This window comes from Columba livia, chromosome 18, assembly GCF_036013475.1.
Source record: "Columba livia isolate bColLiv1 breed racing homer chromosome 18, bColLiv1.pat.W.v2, whole genome shotgun sequence".
In the NCBI taxonomy this organism is placed as follows: domain Eukaryota; kingdom Metazoa; phylum Chordata; class Aves; order Columbiformes; family Columbidae; genus Columba; species Columba livia.
This window is the reverse complement of record NC_088619.1, coordinates 9,742,853-9,763,772: the sequence shown is the minus strand read 5'-3', so window position 1 is coordinate 9,763,772 and position 20,920 is coordinate 9,742,853. Positions and strand designations below refer to the sequence as shown.

The 20,920-nt window shown below is 39.6% G+C and overlaps 1 protein-coding gene across 3 annotated transcripts in view; it reads right to left on the bottom strand.

The window, feature by feature from the left end:
* The window catches only part of ANKFN1 (ankyrin repeat and fibronectin type III domain containing 1), a 103,091-nt gene that overhangs the window by 33,639 nt on the left and 48,532 nt on the right, over positions 1-20,920 (bottom strand). For all 3 annotated transcript variants that reach the window (XM_021288440.2, XM_065034908.1, XM_021288442.2), the window contains exons 3-6: positions 17,753-17,954; positions 13,610-13,820; positions 10,789-10,983; positions 9,236-9,349 (exon numbers count right to left, since the gene is read on the bottom strand). In XM_021288440.2, the coding sequence (XP_021144115.2) occupies positions 9,236-9,349; positions 10,789-10,983; positions 13,610-13,820; positions 17,753-17,938 (706 nt within the window). In that variant the 5' untranslated portion in view covers positions 17,939-17,954. The remainder of the gene's footprint in view (positions 1-9,235; positions 9,350-10,788; positions 10,984-13,609; positions 13,821-17,752; positions 17,955-20,920) is intronic.

Below are 20,920 nucleotides of genomic sequence, written 5' to 3'. Positions count from 1 at the left end.
ACCCTGTTCTAACTGCTGAACATGTTATCGACATGTTTGCAGTCACTTCAGATACCGTTTTGTTTTCAGAGGTTCGTGTAAAGCCAGATAGTGTCACCCAAGACAGGTTCTGCCAACACATCCTGTCTTCATACAAGTCCCCATGCGTGAGTGAGGGTGCTGCCCAGCAGGAGGGGCAGTGGGGAGGTTGCACTTTAGGTGGCACAAAACAAAACTATGTGTATTTGAAAACCTCACATCTAGGAAAAACCCTGCCCCCCAGTTTCAATACAAATTTCCATAACTGAAAAATAAACATTTTTTGAACAGCTGTGTTGGAATAGCGCCTTCTTTTCCCCCATGTTTCCAAGTACTACTGAAAACATATCAACAGGATACACTGAAGCTTTGCTATTTTTGACAAAATGTCATTCTCTGACTCATGATATCTGTCATGAAGAAAATCACAACCAATTTTGGATTTTTTTGCTTCTGATTTTAACAAACTTCATTTTACTGCCACAAGTCAGAAGAGGATGACATGACACCGCTTTGAAGAAATGCAAATCAACCTAAGTCATTGATAACTAATTAAGTTTTGATCTCCTGTCACACATTGCCAGATTTCAGCTTTCTACCATCATGGTTGTCTAAAAATAATACATAATACTCAACTATACTAATCCACCAGGTTTTAAACCTTTTAGAAGGATGTGAATACCAGTGCCCCTATTTTATAGGTGAGAAAATGAAGGCAAGGAGAGGTGGAGCACCTTGTTACTCAGCAGGCCCCAAAACAACAAGGGACAAATTCCTGTGACCTATATTACATTTACTAGGGCAGCATTGCTCATACTTTCTGGCTATGTGGGACATTTGGAGCTCTTTCTGGTACCAATACAAAGCTACACGTCCCTGTTCTAACCCTTGTGATTAACCTGGATCTAAAAATTATGTAACTTTGTGCATGAGCAACCCATCATGAAGGTTTTTCTAGGTCTTTACCTACTTTCTGAGAGGGAGCACTGGGAGAGACTGTTCTGGTAGTAACCAAAAAATATCAACCATTTGTATAACTGTCAGGTACTTGGGACTTTAAGACAGAACAAAAGGCTGGCTAACCCCAGCGCTTGAAAAGTCAGGCATAAAAATGCTTAAATAGACAAATCTGAAGATGAAGAGGGTCCTTTATAAGAGCCCAGGAACAAGAGCTGGTCTTGTAGCCCGCACCAACTGTGCTGTAAAGGACCTGAAAGCTGTTGGGTGAATTAAGGATGGAGCATGTTCCAGTCCTGTTCTGAACACCCCAAAGCCGGCTTTGTCGTGAACACTGAATGTCTTCGCTGTTGCGGCTTTCCATCTGACACTTCACGTTATGTCAGAGCAGGCGTTTTTTGTGTGTTTAATATATTGGTGACTATGTGTTTTAATGAAGGTGCCCTGTATTCCAGAGCTAGCAAATGCACGATGTGTTGCTGCGGTCGCCAAGATAAGTAGTAATTTTTAAATAAACAGCAGTATAAACAGTTACATAAAACTCATGTAAATTGCTGGCACATAATTTTAGACTGGCTTAAGTTATGTAACCTAGTTGTGGCCAAGTTTTTTTTTTTTAATACTCAATTCATGCAGTTTAAAATAAAGGTAGAAATTTATTTTCACCTGTTTCTTTTCCACGTGCTATCTTTCTGTTATACCGGGCACACCTTAAACAGCTCATCAAAGAGGTTGACAGACAGACAAGATAAAGCGAAGGCACAAAACACCTCCTGTTGTAGATTCCTTCAGGAAAGCACCTTCTCCTAAGTGAAGTAAATAGCCCAAACCACAGTAGACTTTGTCACTTCTCTTGGCGTTTGTTTTTGCTTGCACTTAAGTTACTCACTGAGTTGCTGAGTAGATTAATTAGACCGAGGGACGTGAGTTCTGTTGCGAAGTTGGTGGGATCTACGGAACAGTGTACGGGGCTGGGATTCTGGGTTTTATTTTTGCCTTTGCTACTGACTTGCTGTGTGATCTTATGCAAAGCATCGTGCAGCTCTGGCCTTTAACCCAGACTTAAGCAGCACAGATTCTCTTCCCTTCCTCTGCACAGCCAGGGCCTGGGATGAAGGACACTGTGACCTTGGCTCGTGTTTCCAAGGGCCTCCAAACAAATAATTGCATTAGTTCAATAGCTTCCTTTGAAATGTAAAGCTGAAAGAGAGCACTAACACCAGAAACCACTTCACACCATCTTTTCCTGCCTGCTGATCTTTATGAAATAATTTTCGTAATTTACACTCCTAGTATCTTAGCAACTTGATTTAAGGATATTGAACACTGCTGGTGATGTGAATAAAATCAGGATGAAACTAACTAAACAAATATTTAGAAGCATAACACAATTGAAGAGAATTGAACACTAGTAAAAGCAGGAATCAGTTTGTTGGTGTAGCCAGCATCACCAGCTCAGATTGAGAATATTGTTTGCTGTATTGAGTCAGCTCCTCCTACCTGCCTTGAACTGTTCTTTCCAGCCTGAATTAAGAAGGGAACCAATTTTGGGGCAGATTTTGGTTCAGGCTCTGCTCATGCCTCTCTCATGTTTGGAAATTCTCCAAAGAATGATGGGAGAAAGACAAGTCATACCAGCTGGAGGGAGTACTGACAGAGATCCCAGCACAGCGCTTCCATTAGGAAAAAACAAATGTTTGGCACTGAGAAGTTTGTATTTGTTCCCACGGATTTATTTTTTTTTCCAAAGGATATAATCCATCCATACATGCACACTAACTTATTAGTCTGGAATTGGTTGCATTCTGCTTGGTAAGAGTGTAGACAGGGACAATATGATATGAGCCACAACGTTTATAAAAGGAACAGGTGAACTTTTATTTGTTTCTTTAGGGATTCTAATTGGGATTTACTACAACGCATGAAGGACTTAGGCATATTGCTGTGCAAACACAGAAGTTAAAATAGCGTAGCCATGGCCCGGGACTAAGATTTCTAGGTACTACTTAAATTAAAACCTGAGCTGCTCACTGCTCTAAGTACTAGCATTCATTATTTTGGAACTTACTTATTGTTTCAGTTGTTTCTGTAAACTTATTCAAGGCTCTTTGCAGTGGGTCGGTAGCAACATCAATAAGGCTGAAGACGAATGAAAAAGATGCAAACAAAGAGAGTTCTGTGTCCACCTGGAGTAAATGCAGCAGTGCTGTGTTTCCGTGTGCAAGAGCTGCGGGTGGGTGGAAGGGACTCTCACCAGAACAAGTCAGGACAGCAGCAAGAAGGGTCCCAAGAGCAGCATCCTAGGCTGTTCCTAGAGAGCACGGCTTCACTTCAAACTTCCTTGGCTATAAAGCTTCACAATACTTATGTCAGATATTTTTTTATATAATCAAATACTTTATTTGCAATAATGCTTCTTCCCAAGCACCTGTGGGCTCCTTTACCTTTTACACCTGCTGATAATGCCCAGTGATGCTAAATCACCTCTCTTGTGGCTCTGTCTGGATGACTCAGGCCAGAATACTCTATTTTATGTCTTGATATTTATGGGAAGCTTTATGATAGCAGGCTGGATGCCAAAGACACATCTTTGCTTGATCAAGGTTTCACTAGTTCATCTTCTAGCCAATCTACATTGCATAAATGATTTGTAAGATATTGTTTTTATTGCATTGTGATGGAATTATCACCAAGAGAAAATAAAAAATTACTGAAAATGTAAAAATTGTTTTCTCTCAAGTATTTTACTAGTTTTCTCCCTACTGACAGTTCTTTATCTGTTTGTAAGGTCAGCTATTTAAGAAGGAACTTCTTTCTGTTAATGAAAATGATATTTCTTACTAACATTTTATAAATAACTAAGAATACATGCCATGTGGGTGCATAGTGTCTTCCAACGTGGGCCAGTGGTTAAAAAGCCACAGTGGATTATAATAACAGCCAAGATTTGTGTCTCAGCCCTGCAATGACAAACATATCCCATGCTGGCTGGGGAAAGAAATGTGGGAGAAAATCCATGTTAGAACCATGAAAAGGGATTGGAGAATAAACGGGGTTCTTATGCCAAGGCTTCACATCCTAGAAAGGTATAACAGGCTTGGCTCTTATTCTGCAAATTTCCACTCCCAGTGGGGACATTTTCCTCATGTAATCTGTGTAACCAAAGCTGGTGGGGAAGCTTATGAATGTAAGGTCTACTCGTTTGTGTGAAGCTTGCATGGGTTAGGCTCAGCTTCTGCCCCAAACATAATGCATTAAAATCTAATTAATAATGAGCATCTGGGAAAACGCAAACAAAAAGGTGAACTATCACAATGTACTAGACAAACCACGGCACTGCACAGCACTGTTAACAAAGAAAGTAAATATATGAACCCTACTTCAAGTAATCTGTTTAATGGGATTCTACTGTTTTTCCTCTGGTTCTCTCTGGTTCTCCTATATTCTTGAAGAGAGGCTTAGCTGCATAGATGTTAATTCTATTTAAGACTTTTATTTCTTTATAAACTTCTGCCTACAGTAACTTAAAGAGCTTTTACCTTTCCCTAGCACTGGAGCCAGGTGTTGCAGGCAAAACAGTCTGGATTTGGGGAATTTTTTACCTAATTTATTGCCAGTTAACAGAAACTTCTAATCCCTTATTCAGAGTGAGAAGAAAACCTGAACAAACCAACATTTAGGTGAACATCTTTCCACCACTTTTCCCAGGCTCAACTTAAACCGCTCCTCTATGCAATACCTCTGAACTGGAAGCTACAACACTTAGCCACATGCAAATAATGTTTTGAAATACTCATTGGTTTTAGTAAGTCAAAGCAAAAGTAAAAGGTAAAGCAATGTCTGAAATTCAGCAATGTCATGATATGAGCCTTTTTTTAAGACACCAAAGACAGACAAAAGCAGAGCCTATATGTCTGGGTTTTCTCATAGCCATTTATCAAAAAAAAAGCAGAAGAATGATTGAATTGAGTAACTGCTGTCTGATCAACTCCATTAATTAATTACACCATCACTTAATACGTGATCCCTGTTCAAAGGTGGTTTTAAGTACATAGAAAACTTAAAAAAATAGAAGTGGTTAAATTTTATATTAAGTCCTATACATACTAGAGACATTGACAGGAGCTAGAAATAGAAAGGTTTGTTTCAACGTTTATACATTTCTGTACTTGCAAGGCATAAAAATAGAAGTCAAATTGCACAGTCCTGTTAGCTACCAAAATGTAATGTGCAAATAAAGTGCCCAGGAGACCTAATAAAATGCCATAAATGAGCTACTGTAAAAAATATCAGACCACACCTATTCAGCAGGATAAATTCAAATGTTTTACAAAGAAATGTATTCTCTTTCCTTTTTATGGAGTAAGAACTGTTTTGGGGAAGGAAAGAATGAGTTTCAAAATATACAAAGAAACTTTGAATAATAAGTGAAAAGGGTTTCAAGATCAAGTTGAATGCAGAACGCTACTTAATTCCACTATAAACTGGCACATGATCAAGCAGTGACATAGCACCTACTTTAGTAAGATGCATGGATATTAATATTAAAGCACCACATTTTCATACCTAAGATCCACTTCTACAAGCATTCATTTCCATAACAAGGGCTCTTCTAGAAATCAAAGAAAGCAAGGCTTGCTTTTTCCTACTCTGACACTGCTGTGTGAACAGCTGGTTGCCACAAAAGTGGAGAAGAAAGCTGGAGACGCCATATATATATACATATATATATGTATACACACACACACACATATAAGTACGTAGGTCTTTGTGTAGCTACCTATTAGATTAGCCAAAACTGTCTGGAACCAAACCTACTGTACAATACTAGAAGGATCACTGCAGGAAGCCTGTTATGGAACAAATCCAAACTTGATCAAACATGGCAAGTCAATTATTGATAGACAAATTAAATATATAATTGCAAAACATACAGTAAATGCTGTTTCTACGTGCTCACAGGGACAAGCAGAAGCCCATGTGAAATGATAAGAGGCTCAACAAGGCTGAGTAAATTGGTGTGGAATGTTTTGATACATTTTCAAAGATGTAAAACTGAAGCAGGTCTTAAATACTTCCACGATGGGATGTGAAGTTTGGCTTTTGGGTACGATTAGCCAAGGGCAAGCGTTTTGCTTCTCAAGATTACCATGATGCTTCACATCCTTCCTAAAACTGACTGGGGTGAGGTGTCTCTGGCTTGGAATCATTCTCTGCCACAGAGCAGATTATATACTATTATTATTGATTTATGTCATGCCTGTCTGCTTCCAGCCTCAAAACACTTTACTAGGTTACAATATACATAGGAATCATTTCACGTCAGCCACCACCATGCTGTAGCCTTCTCTGGAGGGGAACAGAAGGGACCCATTAGGATGGTGCCTGCAACATTAAACAACAATCCAGGAGAGGAAGTAAAGAATACTCTGGCTCCCGAAAACAGTGGCTCACCAGAACGCAGGCACTGAGCTGCCATCCAGCTGGGACACCAAAGTCAATACTCATTCACCGTGTGTGGTTAAAATTAAATCTCCTAATGAAGTGAGATGGTTTTAGTGGTTAGAGAGTGAGCGCAAAGTATTATTCTACTGTATTATTATTTGTAAGCTATACAGCTAACAAGGGAAAAGATCACACACAGGAAAATAGCAGACAGTTAGATAATGTTCCAAGCCCTGCTTCTAAATGGCATTTGGGCAAATAAAGCTTTGGAAAAAAAATGTTGAAAAAAAATGTTAAATAAAATAAAAGATGACACAGAAAAAAGGAATTGGCAGTTTCCCAATGTTTTCAGGGAACTAAACTAAACTGAATAGTCGTGACGTCAGTTTTTATCCCCTATAATTCAGGTCCAGAGAAAAGAACATTATTAGCTTCTGTTAATGAGCAGGTATTCCCTAAACACTGCTGCAAATGCTCCTGAATTTTAATTTGCTTAGGAAAAGAAATGGTAGAGTATTGAGGGGGGGGAAAAAAAAATCCTAACAGCTTATTTTTGTTCCTGAATTAGCAAAATGCTCAGACAGTTTTCTGGATAGGAGCTTTATATATGTCACTAAAAAGATCCTCACACAATGTTAGCAAGCTCTCCTTTCAGGGCTAGTAATTGCTAGCTGGTTCTAATCATTCTTGCAAGTGATCATTTGAAAGGTTCATTTTATGACTCCTCAAACTAGCACAAAGAATCTCACTCCATAATGTAATAAACAATTCCACAAACAGTGCTTAATTAATTCCCGAAAGTCACCAAACGGAGCTATTAATGATCTTTCTTTTTATCTAACCATAAATATGCAAGTCTCCTGGGACAAAGGATTTAAAAAGAACATTCTGGCAAAACTAACTGTCAACTTGATAAAGCATAAAATGATCACCAGAGAGGGTAATTCAAAATGTGACGGCAATGCTACCTGCTCTGATTAGAGAGTTCGGTCAAGTTGGATTAAATTTCTCTGACTCTTGTGCTCAGCAAAAAGAGAACGGAATTGACATCGTGCAAAACAGACTTAACACAAATGAACACACAAGAGAGAAATGCCACAACCTTTAGAAAATTATTTTTAAAAAAATCAATTCTCTTTGGGAATTCACTTTACTGTGAAAACATTAAAAATCATTATAAGTAGAGTGTGGAGAATATTTCAGTATTGTTTAAAATACGCATCTTACAAAGAGCAGGCTGGTATTTTCAAGAGAACTTACATGTTTTAGGAGCCCAAGTATCTTTGTCACAAGTAAACCAGGCAGTAGGAAGCCCATAAATGAAATTTAGTTTCCTGGCAACCCAACCCATTGCTGAAAATTAGATTTAGGGTTCTCAAGGGCTTTGATGTTTTTGAAAATCACACTTCCTGCAGCACTGCACAGCTGACAAGGTGTAATACAGTAGTTTATCCTTCTACTGAGGCAATCAGGAAAGGAATCACTTTGATGGCTTTAGTGAGGTCTGGGAGGTTGGGGGTTTTTCTTATAAAAAAAAAAAAATGTTCTTAAATTCTTTTTTTACTGGGCATAGCTAGTGATGGGTGGAATCTCCAACCAGAAGCAGGGTGAGGAAAGAAAGTATCTGCCTTATCCGAAACAAACTCATGCAGTTCTTTGGGTGCTTGTGCTTGATGCCAGTGGAGCTTGCGCACCTGCATGTCCCACCTTCGGAAGAGCTCCATGAGCTGTTGGACCCGCAAGGGACTGGGTCTCTCTGAATCTCTCCTGTTGAAGCAACCCCTGTGACACCCACACATGGAAATGTGAAAGAAACTGCCCCACAACACAGCCTTTCTGCTTTTGCTATGTGTATGGAAATGCAAGACTCAAGCACCTCTCAAAGGAGTTTGTAATTATTAATGCAAAGAAACAAACAACACAAGAGGTTAGGAGAGAACAGTGGGAAATAACTAAGAGGACTTTAAGGCTTCGTGCTCCTTGATGTCCCTGGGCTGGGCAAAGAAAGTTTCAGGTGTTGAGAACAGTGTTGAGAACGGTGCTTTTCAGTCCCTCGGCCTGTGGAAGGACTCGGGCTCCAAGTGGAAGATGGAGGCTGTGGATTGCTGCACTTAACACTGAAGAACTTACTGTTCCAAACATTTAAGAAAACCTGGAAGTTCCTTTACACAAGAAATTTTAAAATTTCTCATTTTTTTCTAATCTTAAATAAAACTTTTTTTTTTTTTTTAATGTTGGAATTTCCTGTGGAACAGAAATTCTGTTTTGAAACTGTTCCTATTCAACAGCGCTATTCAGATGGAACCATTTTCCTATTCATTCCACTTTGCAACTAACTGGTGCCACCCCAAACGTATTAGCCTTCCAAGAATGATGTGGCAGCCCTGGAATAGTTAATTAGTTGAGCTGTGTGATGCCTCTGCCAAAAGTTTCAGCTTCCAGAGACATTCCTTTAAGGAATGGTGGTGTGGGTTTGGCGTTAACAAGGATACACATGGTTTCAGGAGCCCACAGGCACCAAAAGTTAGCTTGTGTTTTATAACTGCTCATCTCAACCCAGTCATTGAGCCCATGTCCTAACCACAGTGAGTCAAGCAAACTTCTTCAAAGCACTCATGGAGAAAGCTTTTGGTTAATTTATTTTTCTTTTTAAGTAAAAATTTCGTCTTTGGAGAATCTTTTAGAAAATTCCACTTCTACGGCTATTAACTTGGAAAATAAATTCACATTATTAGCATTATAATATCTTATAAATACCTTTGTCATTAGGCGCCACATTTTCATACATTGTTAAGGTAAATGAAAGATCCAGTACCTTTATACTTGGTCACCACTGCTGAGTTGACACTCAGAGGTTCTTGGAAGGTGACAGTGAGTGATGTACTGCTCGTTACCATGAGACAGACATTGGTTGGCGCCTCAGGGGCTCCTGGGAGAGAAGAGAAAACATCAGCTCTTCAGCACAACAAATCCTATTCAAACAATGTTTCTGAGTCTTCAAAGAACCCCCTGAAAATCACCCTGCAATTGTGAGCTTTGGGTTGTAGGTGTTTGTGTTCTCTGCCTTTTGAGCATTTTAATTAGTGCCCCTGCTAACAGTATCCTTCGGACACCATTTGTTTCTATCACGGTTTTTGGCTCCTTTCAGTTAAAAATATCTTCCTGCATATATGTAACCCAATAAAACAGATTCATGCTAATTATGTCAATGAAAAGCCCCTATAAATCTCTCATGGTGGACAGGAGGAGAGAGAAAGGACAAAACCACAAAGAGCTAATTAAACCTTTATGGTTTCACTAACAAATTTATCAAATAACAGAAAACATTTTTACATTATTGTGATTAAGAAATTGCAAATACCACAAATATTTCATTGTAGTAATTCCACAATACAGTTGTCACTTGAGGCCTAACTTTTTATTATTTTCAATAAAAGCTGCAGCCCCAGAATATCAATCAGACCCAATTCAGAAATCAAACACAAAAATGTCACGACTCGCTGCTGGGATCGATTTAAAATAATCATTGTATTAACTTACACTACTGCTGTATTTCCTGTATTTAGTATCTAGTACAAGGGACACTACATCTGTCCTGAAGAAGTACTTAGAATACAATAAATTTGAGAAAATTATTTATAAGTACATTTATATAAAGATGGTTGTAAAAATGTTAATGGCAGTGATTGCATTTCATTGAATAGGATACAACTAAAAGATCTACATGTGAAATAATTCAGCCTTGTTCACGCCTTCCTATGGGCCCGAATGCACATTTACTCCATTGTACAACTGTTTAAAGTGAACTAGTCCGTTACTACACTGATGAAATGTAATATGTGGACGCCAATGTTAAGTTTTCACTATTTTATATGTAAAATGAAATTCCATTGTTTGATCAAATGTTTAGAAGAACTCCATTCTTTTAAAAAATTAATCATTTTACAACAGAAAAATGGCCGATGTCCCTATCCCTCTTTCTCTTTATTCATATATGCTTTTCTAACCATCTTATTTTAAATTCTATGATCCAGTAGTAGATGAAAAGAGAAATAAGCAGGACAAAATAATCAGATCCTGAACCAATCACTTGGAGGTCTCATCCATTTTATGCAGCTCTCTCCTGAAGGAGCTATGTGCTTGCTGCTCTCAGGTATTTGGTCCTGTGCTGTTCTAACATCCATTTCCTTCCCTTCCCATTCTTGGGACGGGCATTTAGCCGTATGCCTCAGTTTCCCCACTCCAACCCTCCTCTGCTCCATGCAGTGCTGCGATGATCAGTTAGCGGGAGCATCTTTGCTCACCAAAGGTAGAATGTTCTCACTTGTAGAGTTCTTGCCTTAAATTTTACTGCTTCCTCCTACTTACTTGCGTGCTCGTAGCCCGCCTTCATGCGCTTGTACAGCCTGGATCGCCATTCCCAGGCTTTTAGCTGCTTCTCTTTTTCTGTGGTGTCTGTACCGAGGCCTTCGTTCATCACTTGTGCCGATAATTCAGTAACTCGCTGCTGTGCTTCCTGGACCAATGTACTCAGATGTGCTGACCTGCTTTCCATTTTAACAACTGCCAAGAAAAGGAAAAAGTAATTGCCTGGTGGACTTACGTGGCAAAAACCTTACACGTTTTGGTATAACATATGTAAGGTCAAATCCTTGAACACACTGCTTTCCAGTAGTTATCTTGTCATCAAGTGGATTAGAGCATGCCAATTTATACCACTTAAGGATCTGGCCACTTCAGTGGAATTAATGACATGAATAAATGGAGCAAATGTTATCTTCCAATGTTTCTCATATGCTTAAAAATATCTTAATTAGACTGAAATTGCATATATGCTTTAAGTTGGTGGAATATTAAAAACAAACTAAAATACTCTCTGATCTTTCTTACTTTGTGTTTAAGACATGTTTGGTTCCTGTTAAGATTTATAAAGTCTGAGCTCCATGTGGAAATGAAGATCATAGTTTTACTTTCTGTTGCTTTATCTGTCATTCTTCCCACTCCAGGCAGCAACCCAGGTGATGCAGATGGGACCTGTCTGTCCTCCAGATTCTCTTTTCTACATCATTATGATAGGGGCTATGAGATGAGTACAGCTAATATAGCTGAAGACCAAGAGTTTTCTCTGTAGGAAGCTTTCTGTGTGCACTTGGAATGGGGAATTCCTCTGCCTTGCAGTCTCCCAGATCTGTGCATCTGTCCTATACACCTATACACTTCCAATCAGATTAAGAGATGCTTCTGTCCTGTCCCTAAATTAGGGGGAGGCAGAATTTTACCTGGAAATCCCCTCCCCTCCTGCTCAGCCTGGGGCAGTCTTGCCCAACTGCCCAGTCCAGAGAAATGGGAATGGTCCCACTGGGTGCTGCATCATGGTCTTGCAGCCCTGAGATCATCCGAACAGAACGGATTTCATTCTAACGGGGTTGGTTAAGTACAGAAAGCAAAGCAGAAAGACTAGAGAGAACACAAAGTGACTGCTATCAATGCCACAAGAACGAAGCCAGATACAAAGATGCTGTGAACCTTTGTTTTCAGTGCTGAAAATAACTTCCTGCATTTTGCTCTCAAGTAGCAACTGTAAACCCTTAAGGTAAAAACAAAACAATCATTTGCTCTTTATTGAGAATGCTTCACCCATTATTTCAATCAGAAAAACTAAAAATCAAGATAAGTGAAGTGGAAATTTGGTGGGTATATTTTGAAATGGAAATTAGGTGGTTATATATTCATATTCCCTGTGTTCATAGGCATGTTTGCATTAATTACAGGAAATGAATACTAATTTATGATTGCCCCTGCTCGCCATCAGACTGCATTTATTTACAGATGAGGTCAATGAAAAATTAGTTTAGTCTTTTTTACTGCTGTTTAGAACACTCAAGACTGTGTTTTCCTCTAGATTTGTCATGGTTAATGAATGTTGCTTCAGCAGTCAATCATGTACTCTAAATGCTGTCACACTTTTTTTTAAAGCCTCAGTCATGAACCATGACAGAAAAATAAACAAATAAATATAAAACTAAAAAACTCTTTTCACTGAGCAGCTACACTATGCAAAAATCTCCAGGGAAGGTTAAAGGAGGCCAGAATAAATGATAATATAAGTGCTGTGGACATAGAAAAGCAATAAAGGTGTACCAACACTGAGGGTCTGGCAAAAAAACTCCACACACACACACGCACATGCACACACGCTCGCCAGTGAAAAAACTGGCAATGTTCGTAGCCTCAAGGTGCAATTTCCTGGAGCACCGAGATTGACATGCCAGCACTAAATGTTGTTAATTTAACTAACTTCAAATTAATGGCAGAGTCTGCAGTGGCCGAACCCCTCAAACACAGTCTCATTATAGCCTTGCTGGGAACGTCCTAAATATAGGCATTGACAGTTTAAAACAAATTCGCATACATTGGTGTATTTTTAGACACAAGAAGGCGTCAGAGTTTGTGTCATGGTATATGGTTGATTAATTGGGTTGGTAAGTCACCCTCTAACCCACAAATTGTGCATTAAAATGCCCATGAAGGAATACAAAGGATAGTTTTATAACTACAATATGTAGTTATAAGCGATATTGGCATTCCATAAAAGTGAGAAGGTCTAGTTTGTGCTTCAACATTCTCTGGTTCTGTAGAACTTTGAAATTCTAATTTAAGTGGGATTTTAGGCCATTTGAAGACTAGGAGTGAGGAGCCTGTGGTAATGGAAATGATAGATTTCAACACAACCTGGCTCCTGAAGGCAGCATAGCCAAAATCAAAAGCATAATAAAAATAAACCAAAGTCTAGACAACCCATCGTCCTTTCATTTTTTGATGACAAACTCCACATTTCAGACCATGATCTTTGAATCATTCACTCAATTCCTATTTCCATATTTGTGAAGATATTTTCTCAGTATTGATATTAACTCAGCTGCCCCGGTGTTAATCACATTAGAAGCTGAACCTGATTCATCACTTGGTGTATCTGACATAGAGAACAAAAAAGAAATACAGAGCGGGCATTCAGCAAGCAGATATTGCTGCAAATGTGCTCCAGCACTGTGGCACAATTGTTGGTATAATCATCTTTATGATAAAAACAGCCACTTTGTGTGTGTAATGTAATTAATTTCTCAAAACAGCAGCAAACCTCATCTACAGGCAATTATCTAAGGCAATTCAATGTATGTGTTTTACTTACAATGTGGGCTTTCCTTTGCCCCAACGTGCAGAAGTGTCCTAGCAATAGGGACGTTGTTTGTCAAAATGGCAATATCCAAAGGAGTTAGTCCCTCACTGTTTGGTGTGTTCAGGTCCAGTTCCTCCAGCGTGTATTGATAAAGAAGAATCTGAACAGCATCCAGATCTTGCTGCTCCACGGCCTCAAACATAGCTTCATTGCACTGGAAATTCTGTGTATCAATAAAAGCAGAAATTCAGTCAAACTTTTCAAACGTCAGTGTTTTAAAAATAAATTGTGAAAAATTGTGTTTTGTGATATTGCTATAAAACATTGACCCGCCAGCCCCAGCTTAGGTTCATCTAGAAACAGGGAAATGGTTTGAGCAAAGCTGAGCTTGGTCTGCCCCTGGGCCTGTGTGCTTGAACGTGTTTGAGACTTGTGGGAAGATTCAGGTGAGATTCAAACCCATACAAAACAAACCTGTACTTGTTTGACATCTGTCCTGTAATCAAACTATAGGAGCAACATTCTGTGTTTTCTATGTGAAACTGAATGAGGTTTTGCTCTCAGTGAGACACCACCTTCAGGAAGAGCACAGATCTGCTGGGACACCTTTTGTCTCCTCCTAAAACACACAGACTAATGGTAGTTCTGAAAACTACAGTCCACAGCTACACCTTGCAATTTGATCAGGTTGTTTTTCAGTTGTGCTTGAAGTTAAAACCATCTCCAGAAATTCTCAGGCCTGACAGAGATCTTCTGGTCAGTTGTTTTGCATGTGAAGCGTTGATATCACACTAAGAAATTGCAACGATGATGCTATGTTAAAGTTTTAATATGGACCCCAACTATGTTGGATATCAAGGATCATCAGAACAAGAAGATATAAATTGTATGATTTTTACCCAAAACATCTACCACATTTTTAGCCAGGCCAGCGAACTGCCCTATTTGTAAGTCTCCATTGAGCCCAGCTCTCCATGTCCAGCAAAACATCCTGTACACCTGACCAGCTCTTGCCAACTATTTGGTTTCACACAGAAAACAGAACCATATTTGAAGATTGTATAGTTTTCTGCAAAAAGCTGATCATATTAGATGTAAAAGACTCTCAGGTCTTGCAGCGTTCTTCAGACATCTGCAGCTCAGGGGTAAGAAAATCAGACATTGGATCTGTAGAGCCATGTGCTCAGTTTTAGTCCAGTTGGTATTGTCACAAGTACTAACAAGAGCCTTCTGATTTCTGCCTTCATTTGCATCTCCTAGATCACTTTCTTCTGCTCTGAAAAGACAAAACTATTGAGTTCAAAGAGAAACTGAATCATATTTACAAGTGATCAGGTAAAGTTTAGGGGCAGTTTTCACATTGCTTTTTCCTTGACTCACTCGTGCAGCCTCTAACCATTAGCTAGACAGCTGTGCTATGTGATTAATTTATTTAGGTGTTACTCTGATGCACAAATGTATAGACTGAAAAGCACTACAGTATTGCTTTGCAGTAAGTAATAACCATGTTCCAGTAAGTGATTCAGTGCTGGAGTGTTTAGAAATGCAATCTTATGTAGCTTAATTAAAATGAAGTGCCCCTTTCAAGATATTTGCTCTAGGTTTGACTGAAAAAGTCCACTATGTGCTACTGGAGTTGGAAAAAACATTAAAGTAGTTTCTGCAAAGACTCGTTCTGATAAACATGAGTTCAAGAATAAAGCTATTTTGGGACATTGCTATGTCTGCAGCAAGACAACAATTTACTGAATGGAAAGTGTTGCACAGCAAGAGAGAATGGAAAGAAAACTCTTCACTAGCCAAGGCTGAAAGAAAACAAACTCTAACAAATGTTGTTCACTTGTCTGGAGACATGATTTTAGACATTGACTTACCTTTGTAGCACAGAAACTCAATGATTAGAAAATACATCAGCTAGCAACTTGACCTGAAATATTTCTACGCCTTCACTGGCAGTTTCCTTGCTATTCATTTCTAGGGGAAAACTGAAAACAACAGGCAGAACGGACAGAATAGGATCTAAAGCCTTTGGAGCTCAGAGAGAGTCTGTTCACCAGCTGGTGTGGACGCCGGCTCAGACCCTAGACCGGCAACACCTGGCGGTACCGGTACCTGTGCTAAGGCAGGTGAGCAGTGACAAGAGTGCTGTCGCTCCCGTGCAGTGGGTTGGGTTAAACAGAGTTAGCACAAGTAAGTCTATATCACGTTAAACCACCATCTGCATCACAATGTAAAATCAAGTCTCCTAATGACTACACTGCACTTGATTCTGTGACCTCCGATTACTGATGGAATAGGCACTCCCACTGCCTAGCAGATCTGGACTGCAAAGAGAGAGAAGCAGATTGTAAGTAGCTGGCTCTGTGGACAGCAGAGAACCTGAGCCTCAGAACCAGAGCACTGCTCCTCAGACTTCGGGCTACGCTCATTTGCTCTTTCTCTTCTCAGTTAAGTATGACAGAAGGCCCATATATGAAGGAATATGTAATTTGAAGTGCATACTTAGAAAAACACTGTTCAGAAGATATGCTAACAGACTGGCATTCATTTCGTCTACATGTCAGTCTGCTCTGGCACCGTCCCCAGCACTAGTTTATCCTCCTCTCTTTCACTAATTTAGTCACACACAAGCTTGCAACTGAAAAGGAAAATGCAAGAAAAGATAAGGGGCTAAAAAATTCACCTAAAGAATCTTTTCCCACAGTTCTTAGAGGCCCGAATTCAAACAATTCCTACAAAGTGGAAGCATCTGGAAACTCACAGCCCCAAAAGCACAGCTGTCGGCTACTGTGCAAAGCCTGCTTTCCAGCCATCAAGCCCTGGTTGAGTTTCAGGCTTCTCCTTCTGCAAAATAAAATCTATTGGCTCTGGCAGAGCTGAGAGGAAGGAGCCGTGATCCGCTGCTTCCTGCAGGTTGTAGGCTTTCTTCACAGGAGAGACAACAATCTCTTGACTTTCCAATGCACTACAGCTACATTTCAGCTTAACCATTTGATGGGGCATGTGTGGGTCCTCTGACTTCAAGAAAGGAGGGATCCTAGGGGATAGATAGGATCATTGAATTGGTTTTTAAATTATTTTCAGTTCTTGCATTTATTCATATAATTTGTCTAGTCACAAATGTGCCACAAAGATTTGTGAATGTTCAAGGAATCTAGAGTGTGCTTTTTCTTCTGACAAAATGTAATATTTTTATTATCTGGCCCAGCATATCCAGAGTTCAGCTCTGCACTGCTTTAAGTGTCTGCTTCAGTGCAGCAGAGTAATGCTTCCAAGAGGTGCCTCCTGGCACATTCACAGACTATGTCATAAGTCCTTGCTCATCAGAAGTGGAGAAGAGCTCTTTCACTCAAAATAATCCAGAGAAGTTGAAGGATGTGTCTGTTCTTCCTTCTTATGGAAAAAGGAAATTTATTTTGTTTGGGCAATATCAACAGCAGGTTCATCTTCCTCCAGCAAATACAAAAGATTCTGTTGTTTGCCAAACTTACACTGTGCTATTATTTCAGGGACACGGTCCATTCTTCAAAAGGTATGTGTTGGAGGTTGTGTAACTTCACCAGCACTGGCGTAAATAGGAGCCCTTGTGTTAAGTCCAGCAGGTGCTGATACGCTTTTCTGTACTGGCACCAGAGTGCTGGGCTGTGTTCTGCGGGCAGGGTGGGGTACGCAGGGCAGGCTGCTTCACGTGGGATCTCCTTTCTCCACGGTCTTATCTAGTGACCATCACCACAGTTTGACCAACCTTGCATTGATCTTTCACAGCATGTAAGTTCCATGTCCTCTGTTTTTCTGAAAAACTGGAACTTCTATTGATGTCACCTCCAGTTTTCTCAAAATACTTTTTCTTCATTTCTTGGAAGAAAAACACTTGTGTGCATGTATTTAATCCACATTTTGACACATTAGTGCCAGTTTAAAACCTAAATCCTAGACCAAAACATCATCACTTGAGTAAGGTACCTTTTCTTGAGCCTTCAAGAAGGTCAGACTTTATTTATACACAGGATCATACTGGTAAGTCTGGGGAGACTGTGCAGCATTGGTCAGGAACAGACAACGTGAGATGACGAAAATGGTACAGATTAAAATCACATTGATTAAGGAGATGAATAGGACAGTAAACTGGCAATTTGATAAATATCAAGTAATTACCATTGAGGTCTTACGGAGACTGAGCCGGTCAGATCGAGCTCTGAAATACGCTTCGTCAAAGGATGTGTGACTCCCCTTCAGCTTCTCTGACAGGTTCCGATATAAGCGCTTTGCAGCGTTAGGAGAGGGTGGCATGCTGTTCTTCTTAGTCTGGAGGAGACTTAAGTTCTGCATTTGCTGCGTCATTTTCAGCTAGTAGTTTCTAGAAGACAACCAACAGCTGTTTATCAACGTTTTGCTACACTAAAGTCATTGATCAGAATTGTATCATTGAAATGCACATGGCGAGATTTCTATAACACAGTTTTTGAACATTTGGAAGCATGTTTTGGGGCTTTTTCAATGGCAAATTGCTCTTTATGGTATTGGTCCCATTGATACCTATGAGAAGGGAGAATTAAGTATCAAAAAATGAAACATATCACTTCGTTTACTAATTTGTATAAGGAGAAGGGAGTTCATTTAATGAGGGAAATAACCTTTTGGCAAAATGAGTTCTGGTTATACAGGTGTGAGAAAAAGTGTCACGTGTTACTATACAATTGGGATAACATACATAACCTGTGATTTGTCAGTACAATGGTTTCTTAGAACAAAACTGAAGTAATTGAGAGTGAAAAAAATCATATTGATTACAGAACACAGTGCAGGACTGAATTTTTTAACTGCTCAAGTGCCTTAAATTTGACACAATCACCACCGTGGTAAGACAAGCTTTATTTCCCACATTACTATCTGCCAGCAAACTGCGTGCTCCAAAAGCATGTGGTGTTTTCAGCTGGGTGGGTGGATTCTCTTTCTCTGGAGACCCGAAGCAGTGCTCCTTAACAAGCATGCCTGCATTCAAAATACTTTTTCATCTCTGAACCTGATACTACAGAAATGATGCATGAACTTAAATGTAATCTGCAATAACGCTGACATGTTATCATCCAAGTGCAAGTCCAGTGCTACAGAGAATGCTTTTTTGTTAGAGTTTTGAGGAGCATTTGCCAGGGAAGGAACCTGCCCTGTGACCAAGACTCCTAAGGCAACTATGTCTTACCAAACAACAGCTGAAACACAGAAAACCTACTCAGGTTCTGTTGTAGGCGTAACAAGGCATACGTGCATTTTTAGTTTCAACTATCTATGACCAACTACTGTCCACGTTATTGCAAACAAAGACCTTACGCTCCATGTTCTACAGTTAAAATAATCTGTGGTTCTAACTGTTGCTGTTTACAGTTTTGGAATGAGTAGCTTCTTCCCTGGTTTTGTCTCTATATTGCATAACTTTATCCTGTTCTGTGTTGGCCCTGTCCATTTAGACCACAAACACTTCCAAGAGGGACTGCCTCCTCTCCAAAACTGCTTAGCCTAATAGTATTTCCATATTATTTCATAATTAAACACCACCTTCTGTGCTCTATGATGATAGTAATTTTTCCATATTAGGAAAAATTGAATTAATTTAACTCCCTGGAAATACTTTTGCCTTTCTGAAGGGAAACCAAGAATCAGGTTTGACCCAGGTGCAAGCACAGAAAACTGTCCCCAGGGATCCAAGTGAAAAGGTGATGAAAATGCACAATTTCTTCACATTTCCTTTTTTCCTACCAAGAGTACACCTTTACATGGCAGAACACCTCTCTAGAAGACCTCACAGTTGTAATAGCAAATCTGACTACCCTTTCAGACTATCTTTTCCTGGAAATAAACTTTAGACTTTTAATACTGTGATACAAATCCTGTAACTTTCTGTTCTTGTGGTCTCAGCCTGCACCTAAGCAAATCAGACTGCAGGACCAGACTCTAGTAACTATTTACAATCAAAGCATTATTTATTAAACCCTTGCCCTGCTGTTGAGGCTGCTTGTTGGCATGAATTGGTCCCTAAGATTAAAGGCACCACCCAGGTCTCATAAGCTGTTTCCATCTTCCTTTCTCCTTTGTGAACTGTGCTGAAGCAGACATCGTGGACACAAAACTATCTGTTTCCAAGTAATCTCACATATTCTCCAAGCTCATGGGGTATTGAAGAGAGGCCAAGTCTCTGAATGGAGACAGAGTCAACATAATTGTCATATGTGATGAGAAGACTTTGTTAAATTAGGACAACAGCATGTGTAACCAGAAGAAGGGAATTATGTGACCTGCATCCCTGAAACTAATGTGCAAGATTGGAAATCACAAGGAACAAGCTCTCTGGGGCTCAGGGAGTGACAATACTACAATGATTTTGGACTGCTTTTCACTAAGCTTATGGAAAAAAGGTAAAGTGAGGCTCACACAAGCAATTCATCCTGCCTTTTAATTATTACATGCATTTCAGCAGTGTCTACCAGGACTAAATGAAATCACTGTCTCTTAAAAAAAGGATAAGAAAATGCTTCATTTTAGGTTTTTTACAACCATGTCCTCACCTCACCAACCGGGTGAAACCCCCAAATGTGCATTGTCTGGACTGAAATAAATCCCCCAACTGAAGTGCATGTAGCCTAAGGATATTTCATCGCCAGAACTGAAATGGTCACAGTTATATCAAAGACTAACAATTTAGAAACAGGAGATGTCCATGACTGACCCATTTGAGATTTTCACCTATGGAAGCCTCTGCATATAGCTGGCACAGGTCAGAATGAGTTGCTAAGGACACCCCAATGTGGCTGGGGCAGCCCTGTGTGATCTGACAAACCAGCGTTCCCACAGCACGTCAGGAACCACAACACGCAGCACGTTTCAAGGTTCCTCAGCAAAAGGCAGAACTAGACAGAATAACAACAGCAGCTCTCCTTATAAATAGTCATAATTAACTGCAGTCTGCATTTCTAAGAATTAAAAACACAAAAGGAAAGTCTTATGACAATGATCCCAATAACAAATAACTTGAATCTCTGGGGAAACAGTTACTGCACTACCCTGGAAACAGCCACCAAAGCAGACTCTCACCCTGCTATACAGTGTGTACCCAACCAGTGATCAGACTCTTCCAACACACATTTCATGCTGCACATGCTGGAGCTTAATCTTTGTGATGGGATTCCTACTTGTGCTTCTAAGCACCGAAGTAACCATTTTAATTCACCAAGCAGGGTGCTTTAAAAGTCAAATTCAAATACAAATTAATATAGATTAGTTACCCTTATAAAAGCTTTTTTTTAAAAAAAAAAAAATGGCAAATACCGA